This window comes from Phalacrocorax aristotelis, chromosome 1 (assembly GCF_949628215.1).
Source record: "Phalacrocorax aristotelis chromosome 1, bGulAri2.1, whole genome shotgun sequence".
NCBI lineage: Eukaryota > Metazoa > Chordata > Aves > Suliformes > Phalacrocoracidae > Phalacrocorax > Phalacrocorax aristotelis.
The window spans coordinates 211,305,866-211,323,405 of record NC_134276.1 but is presented as its reverse complement, the minus strand read 5'-3'; the positions used below and the strand labels follow the sequence as shown (position 1 = coordinate 211,323,405).

General features: G+C 41.7%; 1 protein-coding gene across 4 annotated transcripts; it reads left to right on the top strand.

Annotated features, from left to right (window-relative positions):
- The first annotated feature begins 14 nt into the window (after positions 1–14).
- Positions 15–17,431, top strand: PRPF18 (pre-mRNA processing factor 18). Of its 4 annotated transcripts, none has more exons than XM_075081553.1 (10): positions 15–138; positions 1,392–1,469; positions 4,364–4,468; positions 6,163–6,276; positions 7,985–8,131; positions 9,814–9,882; positions 10,837–10,977; positions 11,465–11,536; positions 13,937–14,092; positions 16,742–17,431. In XM_075081553.1, exons 1-10 carry the CDS (start codon positions 73–75, stop codon positions 16,820–16,822), a joined length of 1,029 nt encoding a protein of 342 aa, XP_074937654.1. In that variant the 5' UTR covers positions 15–72; the 3' UTR covers positions 16,823–17,431. The 4 variants fall into 4 exon arrangements, with proteins under 4 accessions (XP_074937654.1, XP_074937657.1, XP_074937656.1 ...); XM_075081555.1 differs by having other exon boundaries at positions 47–132; XM_075081554.1 differs by lacking the exon at positions 15–138 and adding an exon at positions 367–739.
- Positions 17,432–17,540: the final 109 nt, after the last annotated feature.

The window sequence follows — 17,540 nt, the reverse complement described above, 5'->3', positions numbered from 1 at the left end:
CGCGGCCGTCCGGAAGCGACGCCCGTTGTTTTTGCTCCTCCGCTTCCGGCGGCGGCGTTGGCCGGGGCGGCCATGGACATCCTGAAGCGGGAGATCAGCCGGAAGCGGCAGCAGCTGGAGGAGAAGGAGCTGGTGGGGGTGAGGGCGGTGGGGACGGGGCCCAGGAGTCCTGCGGGGCCGGGGCGGCCGGAGGTGGGGTCTCGGGGTGGGGGCCCGCCGGGGGGGGGCGGGGAAGGGGAGGGGGCGCGGCCTGGGCCTGGGCCTGGGCCTGGGCCTGGGCCTGGGCCTGGGCCAGAACCTGGGGTGAGGGGTTGAGGCGGTAAGGGCGTGAGGGGGTCCGAGAGTAAGGGGGTCCGAGAGTGAGGGGCTCCGGAACTGCCCAGGGTGGGTTTTGGGAGCCTCAGGAGCGGCGTGGGATGGCGTCTGGGAGGACCACGAGCGGTCCGGGGGCGGTCGGGGCTTGGGGAGAGGAAGCAGGAACAGGAGGGTCCCAGGGTGGGATCAGGGGACAGATGAAGTCAAGGGGTGCTCCGGGTCGGGGGCGCTGGAGAGTCGGGGCGCAGAAGCTGCCCGGCTTCAGGACCTGGCTGCGTGCCTTTGCCATTTGGAGCGGGTTTAGTTGTTTATTTCAGGCACTGAGAGAGATGAGAAATATTTGTGCTGCCTTGGGTGATGGATGTGTGGATCCCTTTCCTCACCACTGCCGCAGAACGCTCTTAGCAATAGCAGGGCCGCAGAGGTGTGTGTGCGTGCTATGTGAGGTAGCTTAACGGCACCCACAGCAAAGCAGGGTGCTTTTGGGGATGTCTGAGTTAAGGTTTTGCCGTTAGCGGTTGAAGTAGGGAGCTGTGATCGGAGGCTGTTGTCAGTCAGGCAACATGAAGAAAGAAGTAATATTTCATATTAGTCAAGGGAAATGCTTCAGGGTGACCAGAGATGCTGGCTGTTGTGTGTCTGGAAGGTCTTATCAAACAGATTTCTACACAGGTTCCCCAAACAGACTTACAAAATACTCTGTACAAAGATGGTTTTTCCTTTGATTTGTGTGGCTTTCTTGAATAACTTTCCTGTACTCCAGCCTGGGTCTTGTTGTGCACTTCTGCAGTGAATCTTTATGCTAATGAGTACCATGGCCTTACATGGTAAAGAACATGTTTTTTAAAGCACTAGTGAACATGTTGTACTTTCAAGCCTGCTTATACATATGTGCTGTGAAGTCACTCTATGTAGCTGATTTTCAGAGGTGCTTCCAACTTGTCCCCTTTGCATGACAATGTAGCCACCTCTAGGAAAGGATGTAGCTGAATTCACCAAATCAAATAAGGAAGTTCAAGCCATTTTTGCCCAAGTATGCAAAACTGTAAACTGTTAACAGTTTTCCTCTCTTTTAGGGAAATAAGAAATATTTCAAACGCAGTGAGTTAGCTAAAAAAGAAGAGGAGGCCTACTTTCAGAGATGTGGCTACAAGGTATGGTAGTTGTCCTTCTGGGAATTTGTATGTTTACTTTGAAGTCTACATTTTATTATCAACAGTATAAATGTTGTTAATGATAATTGTTGTTCTTTGTTCAATCTGTTAATGTTGTACATTAGCCTGTAAATGAGAAGCCACCTGGAGAGGTATGAGTTTCCAAAACCATTTTCAATGCAGGAAAAATATGCATGATATACAGCTACTTAAGTTTGTGTTATGGTTTGGCTTTTGTTTATTTTATTTATTTTTTTTGTGGAAGAGCATGAAGTGGCTTGGGATCAAAGCTTGTCTTCCTTTCTTTTAAAATTGTGCTGTTAGGCATGAACACTGGATCTGATATAGCCACCTTCCCCCGCCCCTTATTAGAGAAAAATGGATACATTCAGATAATTTTATCCATTCAGATGATTTTCACGGTCTTGTCAAAATGTCCAAAAGAAATCAGTATAGTGTGGGCACATACTAAAAAGACCTGCCAACTTTCAGACTGTCTGTATTTGGCTATTGGCCATCAACCATCCAGCACTGAAAGAGTGCAACAACAGCATTTGTGTTCTTGCTGTTAAAATATTAGAAAACAATTGGTAACCGAGGGTGGGTTTTGAAACAAATGAGTGATCTGGAAGGCTTTATCTGCCTCGTATTGGTGTCAGGGAAATGGTTTACTGAAATGGAAAGAATGTTTGTTTCTTTTACAAGTGTGTGTGTGTGTCTGCCTGCCTGCCTGATTATACGTGTATGGGAGGAGGGGGGTGCGTTCCCTTGTGGAAGACAGAGGCTCGAAATCTTGTTTGCTGTTACTGGGCGCAAACAGGAGCTTTGTTTTCAATTGAACTTTACCCAGTTAGTGACTTATTCTGAAACCTTGATCTCTTTGTAGGATCAATGCCAAAACGATTCTTGGCACATGTGGCATATAGTCACGAGAAAGTGTTCTGTGAACCCTGTCGCTCTTCCAAGTGGAAATGACTGCGTGATGCTTTTTGAGCATTAGCTTGAGTTCTTCAGAACCTGGCACAGTGGTTAAAATGCCGTTATCTGTGCTGCTGCAGCACCAGTTTTGGTTTGAAATGCGACCCTGAAAATGGTTTTAAAATAAGTTGCTTATTTAAATTTAGTACCTTTTTAGAGCCTCCCAGATTTCTGCATTTGATCTTTACTAAATTAATAAGACGTAGAATATAGACTGATTTCTTTTTAAATTCGGGTACACTTTTCCTTTGCTTAGACTTAACAAGTTGTAATAATTTGTCTTGCTTGGAAAAAAAAAAAAAGCATTGAAACCAAAATAACTGTGGTAAAGATATTGCTTGTAACTTGGAGTCCAGCTGACAGAACGGATCAAATCTTTTCCCCCATTGCTGCTGTCTCTTTATGATTTCAAGAATGTTTGTAAGTTAAAATTTGTACGATTCCTTCTGCCATGAGAGTGCTTTTCTTTATATATATATATCTTTTTTTTTTACACAGTTTTTCCATATTTTCTGTCCTGTCAATTCCCCCTTTCCGGCATCAATAGAAGTTTTATTTTTCCCCTCCCTTTATGTGTTAAGCATTGATTGTATTGTCCTTCCCTTGCTCGTTCCAAACACCTGTGGCTGTAGGATTGATTTCTGTGTTCGCTAGTATAGTGTTGAATATAGATTTGTGGCTGAATCCAGTCGCAGGAACCACAGGGGTGGATCCTTACATCCACATGGAGTCATACTGACGCTGGGGTGCAAGACTGGCACATTGGCCTGAAATAACAGAAAAGCTTTTTTAAAAAAACCTGTCTAGTTCATTCATCAAACTGCTCAACCTGAATACGGACTGGAAATGACAATGTACTGCCTGTGGAATTAAGTGGAGCATTTCCCTTTTAGCAAGAACGGAAAGCAAATAAATTCTAATATGGAATCTGGGAAAAACCAAGATGTGAGTTTAAGTGCTGGAAATGTTGCCTTATTACAGCAATATTGCCAAGAGCAATCTGCTTGTGCTGTCTGAAGTGTCAAATTGGAGGTTATAAAGGGAACAGTAGTTACATGACTGCCATCGCAAAGTTGCTTTGATCAGAGTTGTTTTGCATTATTACAATATTGAGCAATGAAGGAGGAAAACTCTGTTTGATAGGGGGACCTTCTTTTACATTAAGAGGTGTTGTTAATGAGATCCTATCCCTATGAGGAGTTGTAGGTTTTTGTAGGTTTTCTTCAACCTGCAAGAAACTATGGCAAGCTTGTGAGAAACATGTTACCTTAAACAAGCACCTCTCAAAACCCAGCAGAAACCATGGAGCAGTGCTAACTGTACTCAGCTCTCTGAAGCTGTAGGCAGTAAACATTTTAAGCTGACACTGCCACTGAAAGAACTAGCCCCACTCTCTCCCTGCCCTTGGGTTTTAATTTCTGCCCGTGTGTCCATGCATGTGCTCCAGCTGGTGAGCTGGATGAGGTTAGACAGGCTGGGAAGGGTACCTTTCTTTGTGTTTGCCAGATTATTCTCTGTTTGAATCATTCCCCCCATCTGGTTCATCATATAGCGGTGCAAATGCCTTTGCATAGGTAAGGAGGATAGCGCAGGGGGTGTATTTGCTATTTTTGGCACCAGTGCTGACACCTGCCTGCTAAAGCGATCACCAAACTTTAGCGATTGTCCTTTCCATTTTCTATAGACTGCTTTCTGCAACCTGCAGAAGTGTTAGTTAATTACTGATAATGTTAAAAGCTTTTATTGTTCTGTGAAATTCAATTGTAGACAACAAAAACTGAAACTAAAGGTTTCATACTAAACTAAACTGAAGGTATCTTACTAAAATCTGTGTTCCAGAGTTCTGTATCTTCACACTGCTATCAATATATGGGTTTATTCCCATCGGCACAATAGTAACTGTCTGTTGAATGTAGGTACAACAGCAAGAAGAGGAAGAGAAACCGTTGACTTCGTCAAATCCAGTGCTGGAACTCGAACTGGCAGAAGAAAAGTTACCAATGACCCTTTCCAGACAGGAGGTAAAATAAATCATCATAAACAGACTGCTTGAGTTTACAGCAAATGCATCTGAAATTTCTTGTTAGGGCTATTTTTTCTAGTGAACTCTACTTTTTATGACAGTTTGTGTTAAATGAAAAGCATCCATTTTTACACTCAGTAATTAATGATTGTCTTCGCTCATCAAGTATCTGCTGTCCAGTTGAATGCATAGGGAGGTACAGATGGAGAGAGCCGCTTTGTCGTATGGATTTGCACAGATGTGTGATAATGCTCTTTCAGATGACTTCTGCAATACCCTGAATGTCAGTATTATCCTGGGATAATGCTGAAGGTGGCATGCTGACTTTTTCCAAGATTTTTTTCCTCCAGCTTCTTTTCTTTATAGCTGATTGGTCTGAACCCAAATTTAGAAACTAAGTTTTGGAAGTTTATCTTGATTTCTAGGAAAAAAAGGTTCTGAAGCCAGAGCAGCTGATGTGTTCTTTGTCCTTTCTAAGGATAAAAATACCTATGTGAATGTGAATTCACAAACAGATCTATATCCCAAATCAGAAGAGAAGCAGGAAGGTCAGAAGTACAGAATAAATTGTAATCTTGGAAATACTGAAATTGACAGCTGAGATCATCCAAGGAAGTCTCATGTCCCCTTAATTTTGCAAGATACTGTTTTTTACAGGAATGTATCACAAGACTTGTAACGTGGCCTGTTAGTTTCATGTTTGGTTTGAGGTTTGGTCCGTATGTCCTGTGTAACGCACGGTGTCTCACTGCTGTTGATCTGCTTGGGTACGTGTTTTGGTCAAGGTTTAGGTATTGCTGTGCCAGCGCTCTGTCCACCGCAGGTTTTGTGATACATTTGCAAGTCAAGTGCTTGCCAACATACAGCAAGACACTTGAAGTGAATAAACAATGTCTCAGTTCATTTAGTTTTTTGTCACACAACCAGTCTTTTGGTATGATGTAGTGGTGGCATGAAGTGAAGTGTAAGGCCTTCTCTCGTTCACCACAGTATTGCGTGGTGATTCATGTATCAGTAAGCCTATTGCTTGATACACTGAGTACATAATGGTAAATGTAAAGCTATTTAGCAAGCAATGCATGAGGTAAGGAATTGGGAGAATGAAGTTCCGGTTTTGGCTCTGCCTATGACTTTGTGAATCAGTTGAGGGAGGCTTTTTCACCTCTGTAATATCTACTTTTAAAGTAACTATCCCATTAAATTATGGGACTTCATATTCGCCAAATGCGTAAGGATGAGAATCTTCAGCAAATCAACTTGCAGATGTTCTGGGACAACCTGCAGCCTAGTTAGGGAGTATTTCTCTTGCCCTTGACAAGTAGGTGAGTGAGATTATCGTCAAGTTCCTTTGTGATTTTGAAAACGGTTTTTAAGCTCTGCCAGAGGGATGGTTTTTGTGTATTTGTTTAAACAAGTCAGAGCAGGAGGAAGTTAGGCTATACCAAAGAGCTTGGGATTTTATGCAAAATTTAGATTGGTAATATTTGGAATGACCTTTCACTGAAGTACTGTGGGAGTTTTATATTTAGCTTGTAAAGTGTCTGGAACATTTTTCTGCTGCTTAAAATATTGCCACTTCCTTTCCAATCCAGGCAGCTTGTTATTCTAAGCAAAGTAAATAAATCCATCGTTCTGGATTTTGTTTTGCTTCCTTTATGAGTTTGCCTAAGGGAATACTTTGATTCTTTTCAGGTTATCAGGAGGTTACGAGAGAGAGGTGAGCCGATCAGACTCTTTGGAGAAACAGATTACGATGCATTTCAGCGTCTGAGGAAGATAGAAATTCTTGCACCTGAAGTGAACAAGGTAAGACTGGATAATTGTTAGTCACTTATTTGTACTGGGATAACCAGTGAGGAACCCTGTGAGTTACAGAAAATCGGTTCCAGTAATTGTTAATTATTAGGAGGGAGGGATAGTACAAAGCGTAGAGAAATATCTGCTCTGTCTCATTTATTGCCTGAGAAAGTATGTTAAATGTCATAGTTCTGTGCACAATTACAATTCCTTATGTTAGACAGTTCAACCCTAGAAACCGCTAGGCCATTTCAGTTGAAAAAGGGGCCTCCAGGTGGCAGTAATTCCCCAAACCGTGCTGTTACCTGCTTTTTAACAAGCAGAGAAGACATTTACTGTTAAACCCACCCTGTGTTTGTCATCATATGCATCTCTGAGATGGTACGGGTGAGAGAGAGGAGGATTGCATCCTGTCGTTCTGGAATGTAAAGGGTTTTTCAAATCATTTGATTCCAGAGCTATAACTTGTTAGGAAAACTTGATTTCCCTTCCTTGCCTTCAAAGTAGCCATTGATTCAAAAAATGACTAAAAGATATATCATAGTTTACTGATTTATTCCTTTTGTCTTGAGAATTGATCAGGTAAGAGAGGAGATGCAATTCAGGTTTGGATTTTCTTCCCTAATTTGTGGCAAACTGAATTGTTTGAAATGTCTTTGCTGGGACTGCTCAGAAAAGGAAAGCCTTCTCCCGTTCAAGTCTTTTAAAAACCATAAATGTATCTAAACATTTTTAAATAATTCTGCTAATGGAAGTTTCTCCTGCAGTGACATTGACGACAGTAGTAGGAGTGTTAGAAAATAGTGAGCTTTTAAGTAGGATTGTGTTGGATTTGTGTGTTACATGTTTCAGCCGCTCCTGTTGCTATGTAGGTAGTCGCTATGACCAGTTTGTGGTTTAGACATTTTTAGACTATTAAATGATTAATAGAAACCCTCCAGACAGTCAAGTATGGTGATGAAAGAGGGGAAATAACTGTGCATATCTATTCCCAGTGGAGTGGCTGAATTTATCTTGGGGTAAGAAATGTCATTATATTTTATGTCTCAAGATAAGACTGCAAGTCCTCTAACTGTGACTAAGCCAAGTTTCTTGTTCCATTTAAAAGAAGCTCTTAATTTTATATATATGGTTTCAAACTAATTCTAATTTTATTTTTAAATCACCAATTCTAGAGTAGGGGATTTCAAACACTTAATCTATATAAAACATTCTGCTATGTTTAAATCATTGATAGTAAAGGGAAACTACATACATGTTTTATGCGATAGTACTGAAGGAGTGTTACTTAACCTTATTTACAGCTTTTTTCAGGGCAGATGTGAAGACTTGTAGAGCTGAGGATGGTTATGGTTTGTTTTCTGTTTGTTTTGGGGTGGTTCAGTGCATTGCTTGGAGAAGATGTTTTGAAGGAAGTCCTAGAAGTTGATTCAGTCCTCCATGCTTTTTCTGGTGAAAATATGGTAAAAAGTGTTTTTCGTAGATAGGAACGTTGCAGAAGTTCATGTACCTGTTTTTCGTTAAGTGTTGGCGCAATCCAGAAACTGTTCTTTGAGTTCAGTTTAAATTCAGACAACAAAGCTAAACCCTTATGCATGTGTTCACAGAATTTGGCTTTTCTTAAACAGAAGTTGGATGCTTACAGTGACAGTTCTGAACTGCTTTTATTTACTTTAGGTTTTTTGGTAAATTAGTCATTATTTTTTATCTTTTCCAGGGCCTGAGAAATGACCTGAAGGCTGCTTTGGATAAGATTGACCAGCAGTATCTGAACGAAATTGTAGGCGGCCAAGAAGCGGGAGACGATGACTCACAGAATGACTTGAAAGTCCATGAGGAGAATACTACTATTGAAGAACTAGAAGTATGTGATGGGTAGATTTGAATCAAGGGATTTTAGGCGTCATATATCGTTGTGAGAAAGCTTCAGAATTGCTTAGACAAAGTTATCTTGTTTCCAACATTTAGCTTAGGCATTCTGAAGTATCCTTAAATATGCTCTGTTGGGAAATTTAGGTTTCTAAGCCTTGAGTTGCACCACAGGTGCCTAGAGTAGACGTGTGAAAACTGCAGTGGTCTTTGTCTACACCATCTCATCAAAAAGGGGGCAGGAGATGCCTGCAAGGAAAGTGATACAGTTAGGATTCCCTCTGCAGGGGGTTTGGAAGTAGAGTGTTTAATACATTACCTGGTCATAAATGCTAAAGTCTTTCCAATGAGTATTTGAGTGGGTAATAAACTTAGTACTGATGAATTTTTCCCTGTACAAGAAAGGCGGACTCTGAAAAATAGACACACAGAATATTTGATATAAAAATACCCAGGACAAAAAAAGAAGCGAACATCAGAAGTAAGCAGATCACAGAAAATGTAAGTGCAGAGACGATGTGTCCCAGAATCTTGAGTGCAAATGACTGCTGTCTTCTGAAAGGATACCCTGGCATTTGTGTGAGTGAGCGGAGAGTGAGTGCCATGAAATGTGTTCAGCGCCTGGTGTTTTAGGGTGGTGTTTGAAAAGCACATTAACTTGAGCTGAAGACTTTTACCCTTAATCTTCAGCACTCTTTGCAGGGGTTAATCTTCATAACATCCCTGCAAAAGTGTGTTGAAGAAATAATCTGATTTATAACTGAAAGCTTAAACGAATACATTATTATTAGGAGATAGTCTTTGGCTTTTTTCTTATGGTACCAGGGGCTCTGGTTTAAAGTAACAGTAACACCAGAATGGATACCAGTTGCAGTGGGACTGCGTTTTATTGACTTGTTAGTTCTCAAAATATCCTCTTTTTGGGGTAGTAGGGCAGCCTTGGTTTGAGCCATGAGAGTAATCTTTTTTTCTGAGAAGTTTGGAAACACTGCAGTCTTAATTTTATGCTGCTTCAACTGCGTAAGCATAAAGGCTTACGCTGAACTGGGTTCCAGATCTAGGAGACTTTTTAAAGAGAGCTCACTTTGGAAATGTGAGGACAATGGAAATAGATTATAAATCCAACTGTACGTACTGGAAAATGTTTCTAAAAATTGCTGTTAGTATTAACAGTTTCAAGGTTTTGGTGGGAAGCTAGAGTATTGGAGCGTACTACTGGGTTTGGTTTTTTTTATTTATTCCCTCAATTTCACAGCTACAATTAAATGAAATGGTAAAAACTCCCAGTACATTAGAGACTTGAAATAGCTTAACAAAACAATTAGGTTAATTGATGGCTTTGGGGATCTCAAAAAACACTGTGCACCCACAGTTCCCCTTAATACAGTGCTGTCAGACAGCTTCTAATTATGCCAATAATTTAGTAGTTAATGAATGAAAAATTACTGTTGCATTGACTTTTCAGAAGTAATGATATTGGCTTTTTGACTAAATTTTTTAAGAGATTAATGAATCTCAGTAGCATATATAGCTGTTTGATTCTGTTTCCTAATTAGCGTTTTGGATTACTGGTGGAGTTTGTTACAGGTCACAATGCAGTGAGTCACACTCTGCTGTGGTGGTGGTGGCAAACCTCTAGACGATGTGGAAATAATGGCCTTTTTTCTCCTGTTCTAGGCTTTGGGAGAATCCTTAGGACGGGGTGATGATCACTATGATATGGACATCATAACAAAATTCTTGAAGGTAAAAAACTCTCATAGATTAATTATTCTGTAGCTGTGTCATTTTTTACAGTGATGCAGATAGATTTTGTGAGTAGAAGGGATGGTTTCAGCTGCTGGGAGATAAAGTTACACATTATGCTTAAGATGTGGTGTTTTTGAAATGCTTGGCACTCCACAGCCTTGGTTAGTCACAACAGCGTCTTCTGCCAGACCTGGGAAAGAGCTGTTGGGAGAGCAGTGTTCTTCAACACCTGGTCCTACTTTTCCAAGCAAAATAAACACGTTTTTGATTTCCGTATGATAATTGAGGCAGTTGTATGTAGTTGCTTCTACTATGGCATAAAAAACTTCCAAGGAGTCCCTGCCTCCGTTCCCCGGGAGCAGTGCAAGCTGCAATGAAATGTCATCTGGTACTGTTATATGGAGTAAGACAGTTTTAAAGAAAGTCCACTGCCGTTGCTGAGGAAGCAGGTTCAAGTGGATAGCAGAAAATTGTTTCCGTGTTTCCTGGGGAGAAGCCTGTATTGCCTCTATTTGAGTCAGCCAGTCGCTGTGTAACTATTGTGATGAGCAGAAGTCACAGCGAGAGTTTAAGCTTTTATTTGTGTATATAAGATACATTGGCATTTTATTACAGTTTGGGCTGGGTATTCAGACAAAGAAAGCTCAAAAATTGTTTTCCAGGTAGACAGAAGGTACATCTGAGATGTTTGCCTTGTGGTGTGTTGAATTTTCACTGTGATCTTCACCGTTCCTTAGGCTCCTTTGCAAAAATTACCCTGAAACATCAGCATCTTATACTCAGATTTCTGCTCTTCTTATGTACTACTCCTCCCTCCCAGCACTGATACCTACACCATTGTTTCCTTTTTGGTTTTTTTTGCCATGGTGGCTTAAACCACTGTTCCCACCTTTTTTGCCAAGGAAGTCACTAGATGGCACTATGACATAAATTTGCTTGTTCATCGTACAGTTTCTTCTCGGAGTTTGGGCTAAGGAGCTGAATGCCAGAGAAGACTATGTGAAACGGGGAGTACAGGGGAAGCTGAACAGTGCCACTCAAAAGCAGACAGAATCGTACCTGAGGCCACTCTTCAGAAAACTTCGGAAAAGGGTGAATCACTTTTAAATGTCACTATCCTATAAGCTTTACTTTAACTTCTGCTTTCAAAGTACCCAGTGGTTAGTGCCCTTTCCTAAGGTAACGTTATCTCCACCGAAGAAGAGAGGATAAGTGCATTGGTCAGGGTTCTTGTGTCTAGAGCCCATGGCTCCCAGTTCCGACTTTTTTTATCTTGACCAGTGAATTCTTCTGCCTGCCCACTGCTTTTCCAGGTGTTGCTTTATGTATTGCCTGTTCATTGGCTTGCAAACGGGATAGAGAATTGGGATTGTATTTTGCACTTTGCCACTAGCTTCTAGCTGTAACCACTTAACGTCTCTTACTTCAGATCCTTCATCTAAATAACTAAGATGTTTTCCTTTGTTAAGGTCCTCAAGCTAGGGTAGGTGCTAAACTTTGTATAAATGCTGAGTAGGGTGATTTTCCTGAGCTGCTATTCTGAAGTAACAATGTCTTTAATTATTTTTTTCTCTTGTAGACACTTCCTGCAGACATAAAAGAATCAATAACAGATATTATTAAATTCATGTTGCAAAGAGAGTATGTGAAGGTATGTTTGTTTGCACTCTTCTAGCATGTTCAGGCTGTCTGATTCTAAGAGATTGAGTATATTATGTCAGCATTTCCTATTTTTTTGCATTTTGAAGATACATGGCTGGAAATACACAGAACATATCTTCAAACAAATTGAAAAATAGCTATTAAAGGTTAGGCTCCAGGTCGTGTTTGGTCCACAGCCTGTCAGAAGATCTTTTGACACTGGAGAAACTGCCGAGCTTTGCAAGCATGAATAGAGTTTTCCTCAGAGCTGGTTGTATTAAGTTGCAGAGGAATCATGGACGGGAAACCCGATACTGTAAGGTTAAATGAAGGTATTGAATTAATAGTAATAGCGTGTTGATTAATTAATCAGGAATTAATTGAGATGAACTGAGTTATTGAATCTGAGACACTGTGCCTTTCCTTGGCTATGCTCACATTAACTGGTCTGGTAAGGTTGAAGTAAGTTAATGAAAAGTTTTTTGGACAAAGTGTGCCTACTGGAGGAGGCAGAAGTACTTTGCACACAAGATCAAAGACAGTGCTGCATTTTGTTTGTAGCTGCCTTCAGAAGTGGAACTCAAATACTCATAGCATTTGCTTAAGCAGCTTGTGTATGCAGAGGAAATTGAGCCATGTTTTGCCTTTGAATTTCTAGTATTTATTATTATTCTTGTGAGGACTTGGGATAATTCGTTGAGTAAGCAAGCAAACCTGCTTTTGTTATTGCAAAAACTTTAGATGGCCTAAGGCAAGTTTAATCCCAATCATTTGAAAGTAGAACTGGAAGTGTGGGATGTATGACAGTGGGGTTGTGTTTTGGGGCATTTTTTTTTCTTTTGGTTGTCATCATTAGGTTGCAGTTCCCTTTCCAATGCCTTCCCAAACAAAGTAGTGAGTGTGCGGGAATGTGGTCTGTCTTGAGGGTTAAGCTGCTGTGCTCCTGTCTCCTGGAGGTGCTTGGCTTTGTGTGAACTTCACAGACGGATTGTGGAGGAGTTGAGTACACATTTGGAAGTTGTTGGGTTTTTTTTTTAATTAGGCTTTTAAAGATACTGATATACTTTTCCATTTTGCTTCCTAGGAGACTTGTCTTTCTTTGCCTGCTGTTGTCTTCTGTGCTTTTTTGCTTTGTGCAGCCTAGTGAATGCTGTCAGCCACAAGTTCTTACTGTTTGCTAGATGAAATGCTCGAAAGATTTAAATTCTGAAATCCACATGTGACAGTAGGCAAATGCCAGGATGCAAGTTGTCCGCTCAACCTTAATTAACCCTGTTGTAACAGTCCCGGAAGGGTCTTTAATTGCATGCTCACACACTGTGTTTCATCACAAAACTGTATTTAAGACAGTAAGTAGGTATTTGGCTAAGACTGTTCAGAACCCGCATCATGTAGGTGAAGACAAAGTCATGTCCCTTCTCCAGGTTTCCTCTCAGCTCTGTCTGCAGTCCCCTGCCTCGTTCATTATTCACCTCCCAGTTTGCTCAGTGCCAAAGGGGAAGAAACGGCACCCGCTGGTCAGGATGGCTACTTCGTGTTGATGAGCCTCTAAATGGGAGGTGATAAACAAACTCTTCTCAGTGAGACTTGTAGCTGCTTACTAACAGTGGAGGAATGTCCTGCTCCAAGTCCTTCCTGAAGCTGTGTTTATGTTACTGCATATGTGTGTCTGTCCCACTCGGTTCCTGGTTCTCAGTTGTCATGTTTGTTTTAAGCTCCATACTTCTATTCCTTTCCCCCTTTCTATGCATTTTCCCTTCAAGTTTTATCACTGTTTTTCCCCAGGGATGCTGTCTGCTACAGCTTTATGTTAAGAAGGGGGATCTGCTATCTTGATCGGGAAGTTTCAGATTCATTTACTGCTGCTACTGCGCTGTCCATGAGCATTGTTACAGATGTGCTTATTTAACCAGTTTTGCAGAGAGCTGGTTCTCAGCCTCACTGGAAGCTAGCTCCTCTCCCTGAGAGCTGTCAGGCTCCAGTGCACTCCGGTGTGCTGGGTGACCAGTTCTGTGTGTACAGTGGGGTCCTGCAGTGGGTTGTGCCTACAGACAGGCTCCCTGGTCCAGTCTGCAACCAAAACGGCAAGGACTGTAAAGGTGGTTACAGCAGAAAAGCTTATGGGAACCTGAGCAGGCTGAGCTGAAAATAGTCCCAGTAACCAGTATTAGACTGCCTTATCCAGTGCTTTCTTTTATCAGGTGAAGTCCGTAGTCCCTGCTTCCTTCAGAGTTGAGCATAAATGTGAATTGTCTTAGGAGGGTGTGTTGTAAAATTGGTTAATATTGTGCAATGAAACCTGATTCATAGAGACTGGAATATGTGTTGTTATTGTATCTGGCAATGCCAGAATGCTCTGCCTTCTGATGCCCTTTGTTTTGCTGAGTGTGCCCGCACTGTATTCCTTCAGGCAAACGACGCCTATCTTCAGATGGCTATTGGAAATGCTCCCTGGCCTATTGGTGTCACTATGGTTGGCATCCACGCTCGAACGGGTCGCGAAAAGATTTTCTCCAAGCACGTAGCCCACGTTCTCAACGATGAAACTCAAAGGAAGTATATTCAGGTAACAGCTTTGGAAATCCAACAGATTTGATTTTTGAATTTAGGGGATCTTTGAGAAATGTTGGGTTTGTAGTTACAGGTGATGTGGTAAAAAGGTCCTAGAAATCTACAGTTGCCTTAGCTTATATCAAGCATAACACCCATTTAATAGGTAGCTCATCCTGGACCTGCAGCCTCTTCAGTGCTGGGCTAGGAACGGAGTCTGATGGATTTTTCTATGTCTTAACTATTGTGATCCTGTATGAATGCCAAAGTAGCTGTCAAGACGTGTTTTATTCTCCTGTGTTCCTTCACTGCTTAACTCATGGCTTTAACATCATGTGTGGAATTTCATACTGTGGAATACAGTCCTTCTGACTATATCTGCAACTAGATAAATGCATTCATTTTTCAAACATGTTTCTTTAACAGTGTGGGCTCAAAACTCCAGGTTCAATTCCTCCTATGCATATTCATACTCACGTTGTGAACTTCTGTTGTTTATGGAATTAATAGCAGTGGTCGTTTTTCTTCTCTGATGTATCAGCGTAATGGGTGGATGGGTCTGAGGAAACAAGTCTTTGCTCCTTGTACTGCTAAATGTGTTTGCCTCTTGCCAGTTGCAGTTTCACTGAGATAAGGACCTTCTGGCTTAACTTTGAAGCCTCCAGAGCAGCATCGTGGAGCTCAGAGCTTCTAGCAGGATCTTGCTGCTCTGGCAGGACTCTCATTGCTTTTCAGCTTCTGCAGATGTCTGCAAGCGTGTTGCTTGTAAAATGCAACTTCTCCTCCTACCTAGAGTCACTTTGTATTGGGGCTACAAGTATATCCTTTGGTTTCTCTTCAGCTGTAGTTTTTAATATCATACCCTGCAAAAATATCACTGTGAAGTCAGAGGAAGCTCCAGACACAGAGCCAAAAAATCAAATTTGACCAATTCTTTTGCAAGGTGAAAATTGGCATGTGGATTACACATCTTCAGAGTCAGGCTCCAGTTAGTGTAATACTTGCTTGGAAGTATTTAGTGGATGAAATAGCTTATGCTAGACCAAACAGTTTTTTTGTTGTTAGTCTGTGTTAAAAAAGGAATTTGGCCTCTGAAGGAAGGTTGTTGTGGGACTCAACATGTCCATAGTGCTGCTTCTCTGACGCTGGTGAATAGTTGGCTGTCTGTGTCCATTTACTGCTCTTCTAGCAGAAATATCTCTACTCTCTGGTGTTGCTTGATCTCTCTTAGCACGGCCTTTGGGAGATACAATGGATAAGAATTCCTCAGTTTGTCCCTTACCTGCTTTTGGGGTTACATGGACTGGACAGCCTTGAGGAGCGGGCCCGTGTGAGCCTCCCGAGGTTCAGCAAGGCCAAGGGCAGGGTCCTGCGTCTGGGTCGGGGCAGTCCCAGTATCGGTGCAGGCTGGGGGATGAAGGGATTGAGAGCAGCCCCGCCGAGAAGGACCTGGGGGCACTGGCGGGTGAAAAGCTGGACATGAGCTGGCAGTGTGCTTCTCGTTGCCGGGGCGTCAGACTAGATGACCTTCAATGGTCCCTTCCAACCCAAACTATTCTATGAATCTACACGTGTTGGTCAAGGAAGTCTTCGTGTTCATCTTCCCACTGTGAATTTCATATCTGTGCTTCTCTAGTATACAACTTACTGAAGTGCCAAGATGGGGCTGGCTTTAAATAACTATGTTCTCTGTGTTGGTTTTAAATAGTGGGTCTTGTTTAGGTAGGCTGGCTCAAACTGGAGCATGGAGTATGGTCTGTGCTCCCAGCAGTTACATGAAGTTGATGTGTTTCTGATTTACGAGGAACCTGGGATGATAACATCCCAAACAAGGAGTCATTATGGTACTAGGACATGTTTTCCAGACTTGTCTGTGTTGAAAAGGCCAAAGCATCCTCTGGTGAATCACTTTTCCCTTCAGTGAGGAGCCATCTTCTGTCGTGTCTAAGGACAGGCACTTGATTCGGCCATCTTGGAGTACAGTGCCACTGCTAAATTACGGTACTGCCACAGCAGTTTTCCTTCTTCTTTGTTAGCCTTTTACAGGAGACTTGAAAGAAAATAATCCCAGGGTTTCTGTCACATTGTTTTTTGGCAGTTGATGCCTAGAAAGAACTGAAGAGAAAAGTTGATGTTGTGCCTTTCTTCTTGATTACTTCTTCACTTTGTCTCCACGGTGCAGGCCAGGTGTGGTGCCACCACAGGGAGGGGTGACACCTCTCCTCCAGAGAAACTGTTCGGTTCTTTTCGTAGCTGTGCAGCTTGTTTTGGTGGCAGAAATTGCTTTTTGCTCTATAGAATTACTTTTAATGATCAGGTTTCTTTTAAATCTCTCTTACTGTGATAGTCTTGTTTTCTCCCTTGGTGGGGAAGAGGGATTAAAGCATTACTGTGATTCTTCACTGAATCTGTCATGAGGGACTGACTCTAGTCCCTTCGGTTATGCCACAGAATCCTCTAATATTGGAGAGAACTTGGCCCTTTGCAGGCAGAAGGGTTCACAGAACTTAAAAACTGGAAAAACAACCAAATAAAAAAAAACAATCCCAAAATAGCAGCCATTTGGTTTGGATTCTTCTTGTTAAGCTTAAAAATACTGTAGTGTTAAGTTTGTTTGACAGCTGCAGTTTTAGTACAGAATTGTCCTTGTTTTGTTAATTCCTAGGGGCTGAAGAGGCTCATGACCATTTGCCAGAAGCACTTCCCAACAGACCCATCGAAGTGTGTGGAGTACAACGCTTTATGAGGCTCTGCGGTGTCCAAGGTGTGACTCATATTTTGATTTCCAAGACCCAGAGAGGATTGAAGAGGCAGAGTTTGTGCTTTGACTCTGACAGGAACCTGGGGTGGGCTTTGCAAAAAAGCATAAAGCAGCAGATTTCTCTACAGCTTCCTTTTTATGAGACCCATTTATTTAGATTTCTTTTAAAATCTATGCTTTATGCTGAACACATCCAATATACAGAAGAAGGGTTTTTTTTGAAGGGGGTATGAGCAGGACAACGAACATGACGCTTGTTTTTATTTCGATGTGTTATTCAGGGAGCCGTACAGATTGAACTGTTTCCCGTACCTTAGAGGTCTAGGTGAGACTCAGCCCTGCAAGGAGCATATGTGGAGTTTTTTGGCTGCTTTCCCACTGGAGATTGATGTGGGGAGATGATTAGAGTGAAGCAGTCAAATCTGAATCTTGGTTATTTCTGTAAATATGAAGACTTTAATGGCTAATCTTTCATGTGGTATTTATCAGGAGGGGAAAAAAAAAGTTTATATATTTCTCAGCTGAAAAATACAGCCAGCCTCGGTGCAAAGAGTTTTTGATCTTGAATAAATCTGATTTGGCTTTTTTTTTTTCTTTTTTTGTAATGACATTTTTAATATAAACCTTCTGGGCTTGGGGGTAGTAATCTTATGGCTCTTGACTCTTTCAAATCCCATTTTTATACATCTGGAGAAAATTTCAG